General features: G+C 43.9%; 7 protein-coding genes across 7 annotated transcripts; 5 read left to right on the forward strand and 2 right to left on the reverse strand.

The window, feature by feature from the left end:
• Window positions 1-448: 448 nt before the first annotated feature.
• Window positions 449-2,077, forward strand: F4817DRAFT_336520 (alpha/beta-hydrolase). The gene has a single exon (XM_049303176.1). The coding sequence runs from the start codon at window positions 623-625 to the stop codon at window positions 1,532-1,534; it is 912 nt and encodes a 303-aa protein (XP_049159421.1). The 5' UTR covers window positions 449-622; the 3' UTR covers window positions 1,535-2,077.
• A 268-nt stretch (window positions 2,078-2,345) lies between these two features.
• On the forward strand, window positions 2,346-2,654 carry F4817DRAFT_315555 (uncharacterized protein; the record flags this gene model as incomplete). Its single annotated transcript, XM_049300557.1, has 2 exons — window positions 2,346-2,486; window positions 2,595-2,654. 2 exons carry the CDS (start codon window positions 2,346-2,348, stop codon window positions 2,652-2,654), a joined length of 201 nt encoding a protein of 66 aa, XP_049159422.1.
• On the forward strand, window positions 2,516-4,078 carry F4817DRAFT_336522 (glucose-methanol-choline oxidoreductase). The gene is made up of 2 exons (XM_049303177.1): window positions 2,516-2,614; window positions 2,683-4,078. Exon 2 carries the CDS (start codon window positions 3,126-3,128, stop codon window positions 3,339-3,341), a length of 216 nt encoding a protein of 71 aa, XP_049159423.1. The 5' UTR covers window positions 2,516-2,614; window positions 2,683-3,125; the 3' UTR covers window positions 3,342-4,078.
• On the reverse strand, window positions 3,402-4,078 carry F4817DRAFT_98253 (uncharacterized protein). Its single transcript, XM_049308115.1, has one exon. The coding sequence runs from the start codon at window positions 3,802-3,804 to the stop codon at window positions 3,442-3,444; it is 363 nt and encodes a 120-aa protein (XP_049159424.1). The 5' UTR covers window positions 3,805-4,078; the 3' UTR covers window positions 3,402-3,441.
• A 2,875-nt stretch (window positions 4,079-6,953) lies between these two features.
• Window positions 6,954-8,736, forward strand: F4817DRAFT_336523 (putative sulfonate biosynthesis enzyme). Its single transcript, XM_049303178.1, has 2 exons — window positions 6,954-8,040; window positions 8,119-8,736. Exons 1-2 carry the CDS (start codon window positions 7,157-7,159, stop codon window positions 8,249-8,251), a joined length of 1,017 nt encoding a protein of 338 aa, XP_049159425.1. The 5' UTR covers window positions 6,954-7,156; the 3' UTR covers window positions 8,252-8,736.
• Window positions 8,463-12,630, reverse strand: F4817DRAFT_365159 (uncharacterized protein). The gene is made up of 6 exons (XM_049306833.1): window positions 11,924-12,630; window positions 11,452-11,868; window positions 11,189-11,391; window positions 10,647-11,135; window positions 9,404-10,578; window positions 8,463-9,319 (listed from the first exon to the last, which is right to left on the reverse strand). The coding sequence occupies exons 1-6, from the start codon at window positions 12,174-12,176 to the stop codon at window positions 8,881-8,883; spliced, it is 2,976 nt and encodes a 991-aa protein (XP_049159426.1). The 5' UTR covers window positions 12,177-12,630; the 3' UTR covers window positions 8,463-8,880.
• On the forward strand, window positions 12,302-13,258 carry F4817DRAFT_98291 (uncharacterized protein). Its single transcript, XM_049308116.1, has one exon. It carries the CDS (start codon window positions 12,737-12,739, stop codon window positions 13,196-13,198), a length of 462 nt encoding a protein of 153 aa, XP_049159427.1. The 5' UTR covers window positions 12,302-12,736; the 3' UTR covers window positions 13,199-13,258.
• Window positions 13,259-14,206: the final 948 nt, after the last annotated feature.

A 14,206-nucleotide genomic window follows, 5' to 3' on the forward strand; every position in this document is an offset into this window, starting at 1 on the left:
CGAAGACAGACTATCGCTATAGTCGTCGATCATACCCGTTTTAGTATGATACAACACCAAAAAAAATGATGATGCACATCACCTACCTATCTAACCTATCTTCAACCTTCAACTATCAATTTCCCGTGTCTCGGGGGTCGTTGGAGTAAAACCCCTCAAGCATCATCACGAGCGGCGTTTTGCAAAAGCAGCTATTTGCAGACAGCCTCCGCGTCATTATGCAGTGAAAAAGTCGTCGTACAACCCGGAAGCCAGGAGCTCCAACCCGGCTGCGGATTTGGACTCAGCCTGCATTCTGCTATTGGTTGACTGGGGTATATTGAATGGAGCGAATTTCGCTTTTAGGTGCCGGCTCGGCGCCTAGGATCTACAGAAACCCGAGCGAGATTCGCTCCACCTTGTTCACTTATTGAACTACGACGGAACGGAGCACATGTCAATATGCCGGTCGAGTACAAAACAGAAGCCGCGTGCCCAGAGCCGAAAGGAATATGGTAGATCACTTACATACACATGCCAATCTATTTCCCGATACAAATCTTGGCTCCAACTGTCGTATAACCCAATAGGTACCTACAGCGTAACATACGTACACACACCAACTATATACCTACCACACAACATGGACAAACTATTGAGTGCTTCGGTGGTACCACTACAGTTTCGTAAGAATGCGCTTCTTACCGGACATATTCCCTACAAGTCACTCGCCTCAGACCCGCGCGTGTCTTACACTATCTACGTGCCCGCCGAGGCTTACAACCAACGCCACCCCGACGGGGCTGAACCGGGGCCCAATAAGCTTCCTCTGTTAGTCGCCGTTCACGGAACTAGACGTGACGTTTTTAACGTTTATGATCTAGTCCCCTTCGCCGAATCTACGCCGTGCGCCGTACTGTTACCGTTATTCCCCACCGGGCTAGACGGACCAAACGATATCGACTCTTACAAGCTATACCGACCTAAAACAGTTCGTCCCGACCTCGCCCTACTGTCGATGTTGGATGAGGTGGCAATAAAATGGCCTGCCATCGATACAGATAAGATATTCCTCATGGGATTTAGCGGTGGTGGCCAGTTCTCCCACCGGTTTTTGTACCTATACCCCGAGAGGTTAGCTGCTATAAGCATTGGTGCTCCGGGCCGTGCCACGTTTCTGGACGAAGACCAAAACTGGCCGGCAGGTATCAAGGATTCGGAGAGCGTTTTCGGGAAGGCCGTCAATAAAGAACTTATCAAAAAAGTCCCCATCCATCTCGTAGTTGGAGACCAGGACGCTGACATTCACGGCGGTGACGAGTTCTGGGTCTGGGTGAAGAAATACATGGGCCAACCAGGTGACGGAGAAAAAGGGCCGCAGATTATCGAACAAGGACGATTTAAGACTATCCACGATCTGCAGGACTCGTGGAAGCGCGAGGGTATCGAGTCAAAGCTCGACGTCGTCCCAGGAGTGGCTCATAATGCTCGTGGTGTTCGCAGCCTCGTATTGGAATTTATGCTACCCCAGATTCAAAAGAAGCTCGGAACCTAAACGGAGACATCAGAATTTAGCTTCCATTCTGCTTTAGTTAGCCGCGATACTTATTTTTAGCATTATTCCACGTAGGCATTACGGGTAAGCCTAACTCCACCATAGATGATATCCAGGTACCTAAGCTATTACTATATTTCAACATGCACAGGATAAACTCATGCGCTAAATAGACATCATTAGGAAATACTGAAATGACAATAATATAAGTGTACCTACAGCATTTGTGTTGACTTAGTATTCCGTACAAATCAGACCTTGTTTATATAAACATTTTGGCAAGTTAAGTAATCTAAGAGGGAGGTGGGCATAGCACCAACATCCTCTGCCAGTGCGTTGGTAGTGAGTTCCTGATAATTATAGTATAAAATCGGATTGTATATACAGTCTTTCTACACGGACCTTTTTTGATGCGTCAACTAGGTACTCATAACTGTGGATGGTCTTTAATTTCTCAAAATCAACAAGAAAGGGGAGAGTCTTGGAATGCTCTACCGCATTACTATCGTATAATAAAAGCCTATATTTACATCGGTTAGGACAGTGAGTACACCCCACATTTCAAGTGATAAATGATCTCTTTGTTCATTGGCTTACTAACCCTTCCTCATTACTAAAAGAAACAATCAAGGGAGTAGAAAGTAAGGGAGTGAAACTAAGCTTATTTTATTTCGCTTTCCTTCCTTAATAGATCTGTCCTAGAAAAGTTCTGCTTCAATTTTATCTATATTGTTAGGTACGGTAGGTTACTTACCAAGGCACTGTTGGTATTTATTAGTTTCAATACACCCCCAAGAACAACTTTATCACAATGGTTTCCCCCTTCTCTCCCGACTACATCATCATCGGCGGCGGCACTTCCGGCCTCGTTGTCGCCAACCGCTTGTCTGAAAATCTCGATGTTAAAGTCTTGGTGCTCGAGGCCGGGAAGGACCTTTCTGTTGATCCTAAGGTCAACGTTCCAGCCTTTTAGACATCTCTTATGGGCTCCGATGCTGACTGGCAATACAAATGCGTACCTCAACCCGCCCTAGGAGGCTGATCCATTCGATACCTTCAGGGCAAGGCCCTCGGTGGCTCGTCAGTCATCACCAGCCATGCTTTCATCGCTCTAGCCTAGGCTGAAATTGATGCTTGGGCAAAGCTAGGCAACCCCGGATGTGACTGGGCTAGCTTAGTCCCCTCGTACAAGAAGTCATATACGCTTATACCCCCGCCAGATCAGGCCACGCTAGACCATCTTGGAATCGATTGGATCAATGACAAGTATCGTGGCACTTCGGGCCCTATTAAAGTATCCTTCCCAGGCCCGGAAGCTCTATGCCGAGCACAAAACCGGTCCGTTCACCATCAGCGGCATGCAGTCCCACGCCTACATGCCCACTTCCAACGTCGCTGAGCTGCTCGACAAGTTTCCCCGTGCTCAGGCGGCCAAGGAAGAGGAGTATTACGACACAGTCCGTTCTATTCTCGAAAGCCCAGAGAGCAGCTCCACGGCGTGGCTCATGTTCCTGGCGCAGACAAACCTGCACGAGGGCGGCAAGAGCTTTGTCGGCACACAACTGCTCCCTGAGAATTTTGCCAGCTTGGGATGCGCCCAGTCACTACAGCGTACCATGGTTGCGGCTCGGCGGCCATGTTACCAAGGGAAAAGGGAGGAGTGGTGGATCCAAAACTTATCGTGTATAGGACGGAGAATATCCGCATCGTTGATGCTAATATCTTCCCGCTTATCCCCCGCGGCAACATCTTGTCTTCAGTTTATGCCGTTGCCGAGAAGGCGGCTGATATTATTAAGGGTTATTGATGGAAAACGTGTGTACTAGTACTTGCGAACGATGTTTACATCCGTAGCGCATGAATATATGGTAAATACACTAAAAGCTATCACCATGAAGAGCTTGACCCTAACTCCCTTGCCTTTCACCTTGCTCCTCTTTCTCTTTTGCCTCCTCCTTCAGCTCTTCATTATATTCAAGGACACTTTCGATTTTTGGTTGGAAGATGCGTAAGAGATTTAATGCAGTATGGACATCATACCATGCCCCCTCGTTAGTATTGACGAGCCTGACCCTGGCGTCATTAAGTTGGCGTATTGCGTACGGTATCCAGTTGAGAGCTGTGATAAGCGTACTTTCCGCATCGTCAGACAGAATCTCCCAAGGTTCAAGATCATTGACATAGTCGGAAAGATTGAACAGTTCCTCTAGAATCTTTGCTGCGTCATCATCATCCTGGACGCTGAAATCGGGAAATTCCGGCTTCGTCATGTTGAGAAGTACGTCAAGGCATAATACTTCGTTACTCGCTATTTTCCCGTATTGCTGTGAAGAATTGAATGTGTGCCGTTGGGCGTAATAGGCCCATGAAGAAAGGTTTATGCCTTGAAACCTTTATATATGCGGGAATGGTTTATGTATCATCCATATCGTACATGATGCTCGAGCTTTAAAAAGTTGGTTGGTTAATTAATTGGTTAATATATTTAACGCCAAGGCAAAAGGGAAAAACTAGCCCTTGCAAACTTTTTTAAAAATATGTAACGTATAAAACTATTTAAAATTAATATATAAAATATTTGTTTATATATATATTATGTTATTAGTTTTTTAATATTTTGTAAATTTAATTTTAAAAAATATATATAATAATGTTTTAATTATTTTTATTAATTTCTTTAAATAAATTTATATTTAATATAAAATTAATGTTTAAAAACTATTTATTAAAACGCTATTAATTTATTTTTAAATTATTTTGTATTATATTTTTAAAAGTATAAAATTTATTTTAATTATAAATATCGTTTTATTATAATTTAATTATTAAATATAATTTTAAAATGTTTTTATTATATGGTATATTATTAAACATTATATTTTTAAATTATTTTAATTTTATGGTTTTTTATAATCTTTCCGTATATAAATTAAAAAAAGATAATAAAAGTAAAAATTTAAAGTTAAAAAAAAACGATTAAAAAAAATAAACTTTTTTTTCGTAAGTTAAAAGTTTTTAATTTAAGTTTTTCGGATAAATTTTATTTTATTTATTTGGTATTTAATACCGGGGGTTAATTTTTAAAAAATATTTAAATTTTTTAAATTTTATTAAAACTTTTTACCAATATATAATTTAATTTAACATTTAAATAATTAAATTTTTTATAATATTATATAAAGTTTTTATATTTAAAATAAACGGTTAAAAAATAATATAATATTTTTTTCGGCAGTTTTAATTTTTGTAAACATTTAAACTTAACTAATAGTTTAAAAAATCGGTATAAATTTAAAGGTTTAGCTTTATTAACTTATTATTTTCGGAAATTTATAACTATTTTAACGCGGCATTAACAAAATATTGCGGCATATATCGGGGCTTTATTTAAGTTTTTTAAGAATATAATACCTTATTTAACTAATTTATTAATTTATTTGTTTTTTACAACCTTAATATGGCCAAGTATTTAACATACCTTAACGTCCGTTAATGTAACTAAATATTAGAAATTTAAAAAAGCCTTCTAAAAACTTAAGAGTAGTTTCCTTTTAAGCCTCTTAATAACTGCCGTATTATCTAGGCATACGTAAATTAGGTGCCTGTTGTTAATCTTTAAAGCTATTCGAAGCCCGTGTCTAGCTCTTTCCACCTCTCCATCGAAGACTTCCGCCTAACGCAGTCTGCCACAGCCGTGTCTGATATTGTGTCGGCCCCTGTATAGGGCGTAGCCATACCCCGTGAGCTTTAGAAAGTTCTAAGACAATAAGGACAAGTACAATTGGGAATACAAGATTGCACTTGCTTATTACTCAATTACAACTCACTCCGTGCGTGAAGCTTTAATACTTGATAGTCAGTTCAGTATCCATATCATCCATTACTCTTAGCAACGTGGTGTTGAAGCTAGTGAATTGTAATTATGATGAGTTGGTTGAGGTAAGCGGTAATACGACATATTGTGTAAGGTGAGTAGAGGGGAGAAACCTCTCATCTGTAGCCTTAGTCCAACATGTAGTCAGGTAGTAAAGCCAACCATGAGCAAGGTACCTATTAACTTTCTAGTACGAGTGATCTAAGCAGTGCCTGAATCGATCTGTTTGCCTGACATTTCCAGGATTCGTCCCATGTACACGTCTCTACAATGTGTCAGTACTCTCGCCCACCAGTGACTTGCTAGGGTTACGTGTTAATCAACTAGACCTTAAGTCAGATAATGATTTACGAGACACTTATGATCTACCCAAAACCTATCATGAATCTCAAGGGTCCATAATGCACGGTCCTTGCTTATTTAGAGTTGATTTACTCCTTGCCCAAGCGGCGGGGAATCTGCGGCTGTTGTACCTGGTCCCTGGAAACGGCTCCAGGTTTGTATGTATGGCTAAGGGGAATGCGAAAATCGGCTGGTAACTCTCATGGCCAGGACAGCTTCCTGTGCCACAAGATCAAGTAATTATAATGCATCCATATTGTTCCTTTCATAGATGGCGAGTCAATACTAGCACGACGTCGTAAATTCGTCCAATGCTATTACGTAAACTACTTCGATTTTGGTAACCAGTGTAACTACACCCCATAAGTGTTGGGCACTAAATGAGTTCTTAGCCCAGCTCAGGACGAAATGGTGAGACGCAAACTAAGGTATATCTGATGCCTGTTTGAAGTGTTCTAGAATAATATTAGAAGCAGATTCCCAACTTACGCCTCCACACTTGTTCTTTTTTGGTCGGGATCATTTCCAATAGAATCCTATGCACTCTTCTACTTTTAGCACTACGGCATATATCATATATATGTGTGACCTAAGCAGGGGAAGCCCTTGCAACATCTCGTTCTAATCAGGTACCTAATGCTTGCTTACTTGGCAGGTGAGCATTGGGGGTTCTGGGGTTCTGTTAGGGCTGTAAAGGTGCCATAGCGGCGTGGGCGGCACGGTTCTTATGTAGGTCTAAACCGCCTCTTGTGGGGCATTTGAATATCGTTATTGAACATAATAATAGAACCTATCTATTAACAAGTTCGACGGCGTAAGTGGGTATGCAAATAGTTGTCTTCGCTATTCTGAAATGGTTATAGGTGGTTGAGCTATGTTGAGATAATTTTACATATTGACAACTTAAGACTTTCAAAAGACTTAAAACGTGCCACTTTACACAGGATGGGTACAAAAGTCAGGTCTCAACCAATCAGATGTAAATGGATAATGAGGTACCGTGTCTCCCTCGCACTTGAGGACAAGATCAAGAAGAGCGAACAAGAAATCTAATGCATGCAAAGGAAAATCTCCCTCGATATATTGCTATACCGAGGTTTAAAGGGGGGTTTCGTGTTCTTGTGTTGATCATTCCTATCTTAGTGAAGCTGAGCAAATATCGAGACTCTTTGACATCATATGACGTTAATCATAGCATTATCGTGACGCTATCTCAGTTCTACAAACAGAACAACAGGAAAACCTCAAGTAAAAACTTTTCAATTCAAACATAATAGATCAAACAAACCGCATGAAATGAAGTAGCTACTAAACACCTTTGAATGAAATTTTGTAATCTTTAACTCAGAGTCGAACTATTAGTGAGAACAACGCCAACCACTAAAGTAAAAACACAATTTCCTAAAATGGCAACTCCACTGCGCTCCCTCACGGCCGCAGGTCTACGCTATGTCCGCACGGGCAAATCCACGGGCGCAAGTCTACCTAGGCCTGTGCCCATCACCACTAATACCATCGCATCCCGCCCCTTCACAGCCACAGCAGCAATTGCATCGTCGTCGCCGCAACCCAAGATCCTCCTCGAGGACCGGGACTCCGGATTCGGGTTCGTGCGGCACAACCCGGCGCCGCCGAAGCCGCGTACCCGCTCCGTGACCGAGATCCGGGGACCCTACTACACCGTCATGGGCCCGCGGTACCTCTCAGACGTGCTAGAGACGATGGGCACGCATGTCGACGGACTCAAATTCGCCGGCGGATCTTTCAGCCTGTTCACGGAACGTCCGCTGCGGCAGTTAATTGACCTAGCGCATGCGCACGGGGTTTACGTGAGCACGGGCGGTTGGATCGAGCACGTCCTAGCCTCTAGCGGCGGCGACATACCCGGGGCCGTCGATAAATACCTGGCCAAGTGCAAGGACCTAGGGTTTGACGTGATCGAGCTGAGCACGGGGTTCCTGTCGCTACCGCCTGACGACTGGCTGCGGCTAGCGGAGCGCGTGCAGAAGGCGGGCCTGAAACCCAAGCCCGAGCTCGGCATCCAGTTCGGCGCCGGCGGCGATACCTCCGCTGCGGAGCTACGGAGTATTGGCACGAGCGACCCGGGTAAGGTGATTAATATGGCGAAGCGGTTCTTTCAGGACACTGGCGTTGAGCGCGTTATGATTGAGAGCGAGGGCATCACGGAGAATGTGCAGACTTGGCGCACGGACGTCATCCAGGATATTCTACGAGAGTTACCGCTAGAGAATGTCATGTTTGAAGCGGCTGATCCGTCGGTTTTCAACTGGTGAGCTTTGCTATTTATTTTCTATTGAAGATTATGTAGTATACATGTGGCCTAGAAAGCTGACTCTATTCTATTTAGGTACATTCGAGAGTTCGGCGTCGACGTCAACCTCTTCGTTGACCACTCTCAGATCGTCCAGCTGGCTGGATTAAAAGCTGGAATCTGGGGCAAGAGTGATACCTTTGGCAAGATTACTACTTACCGACCTTAGGATGTTTGGCGAATTAATGGTGTTGGATAAAGAATTTCCAATATTATCCTTTTGTTTTGTTGAACAAGACTACCTAAGGTTCACCGAAGGGTCGCTTATTATCGGTCGACACTGGGTTTACGGGTCAAATGGACGTCGCCGTTTTGTCTTTTTTACGTTATGGACGTCTATGAGAGTATTTGTTTACGCTACTCGGCGCTATTGCAGGTTGGAGTAATAGAAAAACTTCATGGGTTGTGGACCTTGTTGCTTAGGATATTATTATGTATATTGACTCAGCTGTGAACAGGTATTCATGAGCCTGCAGGTCGAAAACCAGGTTTGAGTTTACCTGCACCTGCAATGCCCCCTGAGTAGCCCTTTATGCACAATAAGGTGTGGCAGTATGACGCTGGAATCGTTCGATACTACATGCCGCACGAGACCCTTCTCTCAACCTAACCCCATCAAAAAGGTCAGAATAGAGGCGACGATGATGCCAGTAACGTAACATTCGGTGTTATTGTATTCAGAGTGACATTGCTTAATATCAAAAACAAGAAACTTTTCGAGTTCCTGAGCCCATAACTAGTAGGTAGAGTACACTTTCAAAATATGTCCAGGGCCAATCAGTGCCCATCCATTGACCCTCACGGCTCGGGGAGGTCAGCCATACACCTACTCTCGATCGCACTTATCCACCGACCCAAAGTGGCAGCATGCGAGTGTTTCAGATGCTGGCGGAAGTGATCCGCCCGATAAAATTGCTTCGCCGAGTTGCATTCTCCAAACTTGTGAACATCTTTCACATGATTGAGGCGGTCCTCCCAGTCTTGCTCATTAGCATACATTGGCATGCCCTCTCCGTTCCGAGGGAAATCTTCTCCGCAATACCCGCACGTATCAAATATGCCTAACTGGTTGGCGCTCTCCTGGAAGATATTCATATAGCCAACGCTTAACATGTTCGAGCAAGCCCAGGCGTGCCGTCGAACGTGTAGGCTGTTCTCGTGCCGCTCAGCTTCGTTCTTTGACTTAAAGCGAGCACCACAGAAACTGCATTGGTGCCGTTTCTCTGCTTTATGAATACTATTAGATAATTAGCATACCCTATACACCTTGGAATTAATAGTCTAGATTCAGATAGGCCCTGGATAGAGTTACACCTCTTACCTTAATTCTTCCATAGTTTCGAACTTCTTGGGCTTCTTTGGGCAACACTCGCAGAGGAAGAAACCCGGAAGGTTATCTTTGGGAGAAGCAGGGATATTTATTGGTCGTCGTTTATTTAATGTCCTTGGGAGTTCAAGGAAGCTCTCATTGCTGCTTTTGTGGTGTAATGAAGACCTATGACCCTTCGATGGACTTAAATAGTCGGGTTGATCACGAGGGTTAGGTGGGCTAGTTCCGTAGAGTTTCGCCATCTCCGCCAAACTATCCCCACTTCCATTCCATCTGGTTGAACTACTGGTACCATAAGCAAATGAATAGGCGGAAGACATTGGAGAGCCTGGGCTGGCTATCGAAAAAGCTCGACTCCGTACGTCTCTGCTGTCTAACATGCTAGAAGAACTTCCATTTCGCCGGATAAAGTTCACATCTTGTAAGGGGGATCCAGCCCGACGCTTCGCACTAGATCGGGTTCTTAATGGAACTGAAAATCGACCTTGAGACTGCGTTAATTTGTGAGACTGAAAGTTTGGAGGTCTCGCATTATGGTATTCGGCATCATCATTCCCTAAATACGATGAAGGAGATAATAGTGTCTCCCCCCTGGACTGTGTGGTTGAAGGTACGTCTCCATCATAGTAAAGGCGCCTTAGATGGTCGACGGAACTAACGGTATCGTATGCCCATGCTTCGCTGAGAAGAGCCTTCTGTGCAAGCCGATAGTACTTCATGAGTCTTACGTCCATATTTTGAGGCTCTTCCTCGAGCGACCAGGTCGACATTAGAGGATCAAATGAAGCCGATGTCGCGTCGAAGAGTTCCACTGCAAGCAGGAGATAAGTTGAGTAGGTTTGTTTCGTCTCCGATGTAAATTGAAATTCCGGTTGGCTTTCTAGAAATCTGATGGTTCGGCGGACATAGGATTGGATCCAGAGGCTATAGAAAGCCGATAGCCACCATCTTTTTTCATGGAGTCGGTTCTCTTTTCTGAATATGACTTTCGAGAGCTCGTCCGTAAAGGCTTTTATATTGGAACTCAACTCCTGAAAGGGTCGAACACAGCATACACCGGGTACACAATCATCGTGCAGCTCGTACGTCAAATGGCCGCCATCCTGAAGCCGTAATATATCGATACAATTCCTAAGACACTTGATAGCTAGTGGAACGGCTTGCGACTAAAGGTAGAAGTTAGTGTTAGCGGAGAATGTAAATGAAAGAATGGATACGTAAACTCTCAACCTACTTGACCATACTCCGTTTCATAGGTAATAGCAGCTTTGATGACGTCGAGAATATGTTCCACGGATTTTATAAGCAGGATTTCTTTCGCTGAAGTAATATCGATGAGGCCCCAAGCTATGTGGATAGCATTTGCTTCGACATCATGCCTAAGTGATAGAGATTTGTTCGCCACGATAGCCATAGGAGAACATAAAATCTCAAGCACAACTTTTATGTACGTGTCACCCTCGGAGACAAAAACGTTGTCGAGGCGATCAGAGGCGTCTTGAAGACATGAGCCAACATCCATATCTTCCAGAATATCCGGTCTTCCTTTCGTTTGATTAAAGATAGAACTAGTATCGATCACGCCATGCGCATTGGACTTGGGACATAAAGAGATGCGTGGCATATGATCCAACAGGGTACCGCGTTTACAACCTATAGCCTGCCATCGTGAGTTAATGGTTCCAGACCTAGGACATGCTTTACATGGTTGATCGGGATCGCACTTGGCATGGATCAGCACGTATATTACTCATTAAGTCGTAACAATTGACATACCTTCTTACGAAGAAACTTGCATCTCCAACAAGCCCCGACCTCCTTTAATGTGCGAGACAATCCAATCCAGGAACCATGTCTCAATGAAGAGGGTACTGGTCGTGAAGCCATCCGGCTCAAGTCTTGCTCGTCCTCCGAAAAATCATGATATTGTGGGTTTGCCAAAGAGTTATTCCTTACACCTCTCAGCGAACCAGTATTTCCTATTCAACGATGAGTATTGGATCATGTCTCACTGAAAGGTATCTCTGCTGGTTACCAACCTAAGTTTAAGTCACTAGATGACATATCCATATCCATGGCTACATCAGTGTGAAGGAAAGGGGATAAGCTGCTTGTATCAGGAAAGTTTCTGGGTCGTCTTCCTGTAGTGTTACTGGGATTCCAACGAGGCGAAGGCGAAGATACCTGATGTGTGAATGGCGCTATGGAATCCTGAGTCGTCGTCCCTAGCTGTTGCGAGTATTGCTCAAGGTCCTTTCCGAAGCTCTTCTTTTGGAGCCGAATTGTCCGGAGAGAATCATTGTAGGAATATTGAAGGTCGAGTTTAGCTGCAAGAGCTTGAATGGTATTCTGATTAGACGAGTCGCAGTTCTCGATGTCATGATGGTGAGCTGATGGGTTATTCGCAAACAACACCAGGGATGCATAGTCGTTTAAAATGATTGGATTATTCATATCTTGAAAAATTAAGCCCGAGGTAGGGTAGATGGGTCATATCGGGTCTAAACTTACCCAATACCTCTTCGCCACCGGACCGCCTCCGCTCAATACTACTGTTGACTGTACTACCATAACCCGGCGTATTTTCACACACAGTGTCGATTGTAGCGGAAGAGATATCAAATTGGTGAGAATTTGGGTCTCCAACTAGCATGTCGATTTCAGCGGAATCCTCTTCTATGAGATCCATGTCAAAGAGAGCCCAGGGTGTATCTTGGAGGTCTTCCAGATGGAATCCTTCTAACGGTATAAGATTATTCGCCATATTTGGTGAATTGAAGCTCTAAGAGAATTTCGATGGGACCCATCTAAGAGATTGCCTGTTAACGATGACATTAACAACCCACATTACACGGTTTCGAGTAGGTAATGGCTATCCAGAGAGACGACCTAAGAATGTGAAGACGATGAAGAGCGGTCGGCTCATAGGGCATTAAGGTAGGTAGGGCTACCGTAGGGCTGACAGGGCTGACATGGCGGTCCGCTCCATTAAGGGGTTAGCGTCGGTCGGCAACATCGTAGGGTCGCAAGTCTTCATCCAATCCAACATTGCCATTATCCGATTTATGTATCCACTGCAGCCCGTTCGTAGAGTCGGTCCTCCCGTAGGCATGTAGCGGTCTTGAAGTACACGATATGAAGTGCGATATACCTGTTTATACTGGTCATTTGGTCAATTATATCAGATTCCTTCACCGTCAATCACCGACTGTCCACCTTACCCAGCCCAGGTAAACACCAGAGGTAAGGAAGCTCTTGTAGCATTACGAAGGTATGGCATGTAAAATGAAAATGGCCGAAATATAAGGAAGCAACTCTGCTGTAATGAGTCCAGTTCCATTTCTTATAGCAATTCTCATTTCCTCCAATTCATCCCTACTATTCACTATGATGGCGTCGTACGTAAAAGATCCAAGCGCGTTGCGGGGCATCGGAGCATGGGTCCAGTTCGTTGACGCGCCGCAGAGGAACGCCTCTCTAAAGGAGCTGGATACCGAGTACACAGAAGTTCCCAAGAGAAATAGAGACAGCAGTGATTCAAAGATCAGAGCATGGGTGTCAAACTTTGACTTGGATTTTTGGCACGAACCCGATAACATTCTGGACGATGGATTAGACCGTTCGCATTTTCAAAATCAGACCTCAAGTGGTGTTATAGCCCGAGCATCAACTCCCTCGGAGAATGATACGCAGTCAACCATCTTGGCTCTAAACTCAGACTACAATACCCCGACTTGCAGAAACCCCTTGTCAACAGATCAAATGGGATATATTAGCGCGCAATGAAGACTAGGTCGAACGTTTTCGAATTAAGTCTTGCATCACTGCCAGCGGTCGATAGGAAACTTGAGGAATAGAGCATTTAGTCGGTTAATGCATTTGGCGGATTATGTATAAATGTCTATTCAATTAGACATGACGACCTCATTATCGAATGCAGGTCGTTCAGGTGATCGTTCATGCAAGACCAGGCAGCTGACATGAGGAGGAGTCGGTGTAGATAGAAATTCGAGGGGAGAGGGAGAGGACATTAAGGATCTTTCCATGCGAAGTGCGGAGGGTCTGGGCAGTATGACGCGGGGCGGGCCGACAAAAAATAGCGATACGCACGTCCATGTAAGCACTTTACATAGTACATACCGATGTACCATGCACAATACACGTGCATGTAAGGAGGAACTGTGCATATTCACAACAGGTACCTAGGTACCTATATATTACTAAACAACCTCCTCTTGACTAGAGGTTATAAGGCATCCAAATCATTAACTATATATTAGTTCAGTATTACACATTAGACGGTTATGTATAAAGCTATATAAGTTATGGAACCTCAGCCGGGAACTGATTTATTAATTAAGTGGCTGAGAATTATTAATATTATACTCAAGTGCGATGCAAGCCATGATGTATGCCGCTCCTAATGCACACCAATAGCTAATTTCAAATACCTAGCAACTAATGGAGAATGATACAGACTCTATGACAAGGTAACTGCGAACAATTCCGAGTCGCATACGTATATTGCTACTTAAACAGTGAATCCGGGGGCGTATGTATCCAGTATAAAAGCGTCCAAGAGATTGATGACAGTGTGATGTGGGTTTACTATCCCCCATAGTGTAAGGAATCTACGTTATCTAAACATGATAAATCATTACTCGGGAAGAACTGCATGCATGAAAGCGTTCTGGGAAATAAGGTATAGGAGGCTTAAGCCAATCCTGCGGGCTTAAAGTCCCATATTACCGGTTTTCCCACAATAGGAAACATATGATGCGCGGCATTGCTACT

This window comes from Daldinia loculata (genome assembly GCF_022478755.1).
Source record: "Daldinia loculata strain CBS 113971 unplaced genomic scaffold F4817scaffold_22, whole genome shotgun sequence".
Classification (NCBI taxonomy): Eukaryota; Fungi; Ascomycota; class Sordariomycetes; order Xylariales; family Hypoxylaceae; genus Daldinia; species Daldinia loculata.

Excerpts from the sequence above, each read along its gene's own strand:
- F4817DRAFT_336523 (XM_049303178.1), top strand. The coding sequence starts at position 7,157 with ATGGCAACTCCACTGCGCTCCCTCACGGCCGCAGGTCTACGCTATGTC. Across the intron at positions 8,041-8,118 it reads GATCCGTCGGTTTTCAACTG|GTACATTCGAGAGTTCGGCG; the intron begins GTGAGCTTTGCT and ends TATTCTATTTAG.
- F4817DRAFT_98253 (XM_049308115.1), bottom strand. The coding sequence starts at position 3,804 with ATGACGAAGCCGGAATTTCCCGATTTCAGCGTCCAGGATGATGATGAC.
- F4817DRAFT_336522 (XM_049303177.1), top strand. The coding sequence starts at position 3,126 with ATGCGCCCAGTCACTACAGCGTACCATGGTTGCGGCTCGGCGGCCATG.
- F4817DRAFT_336520 (XM_049303176.1), top strand. The coding sequence starts at position 623 with ATGGACAAACTATTGAGTGCTTCGGTGGTACCACTACAGTTTCGTAAG.
- F4817DRAFT_98291 (XM_049308116.1), top strand. The coding sequence starts at position 12,737 with ATGAGTCCAGTTCCATTTCTTATAGCAATTCTCATTTCCTCCAATTCA.
- F4817DRAFT_365159 (XM_049306833.1), bottom strand. The coding sequence starts at position 12,176 with ATGGCGAATAATCTTATACCGTTAGAAGGATTCCATCTGGAAGACCTC. Across the intron at positions 11,136-11,188 it reads GCAAGTTTCTTCGTAAGAAG|TGCGATCCCGATCAACCATG; the intron begins GTATGTCAATTG and ends ATCCATGCCAAG. Across the intron at positions 10,579-10,646 it reads ATGAAACGGAGTATGGTCAA|TCGCAAGCCGTTCCACTAGC; the intron begins GTAGGTTGAGAG and ends TTCTACCTTTAG.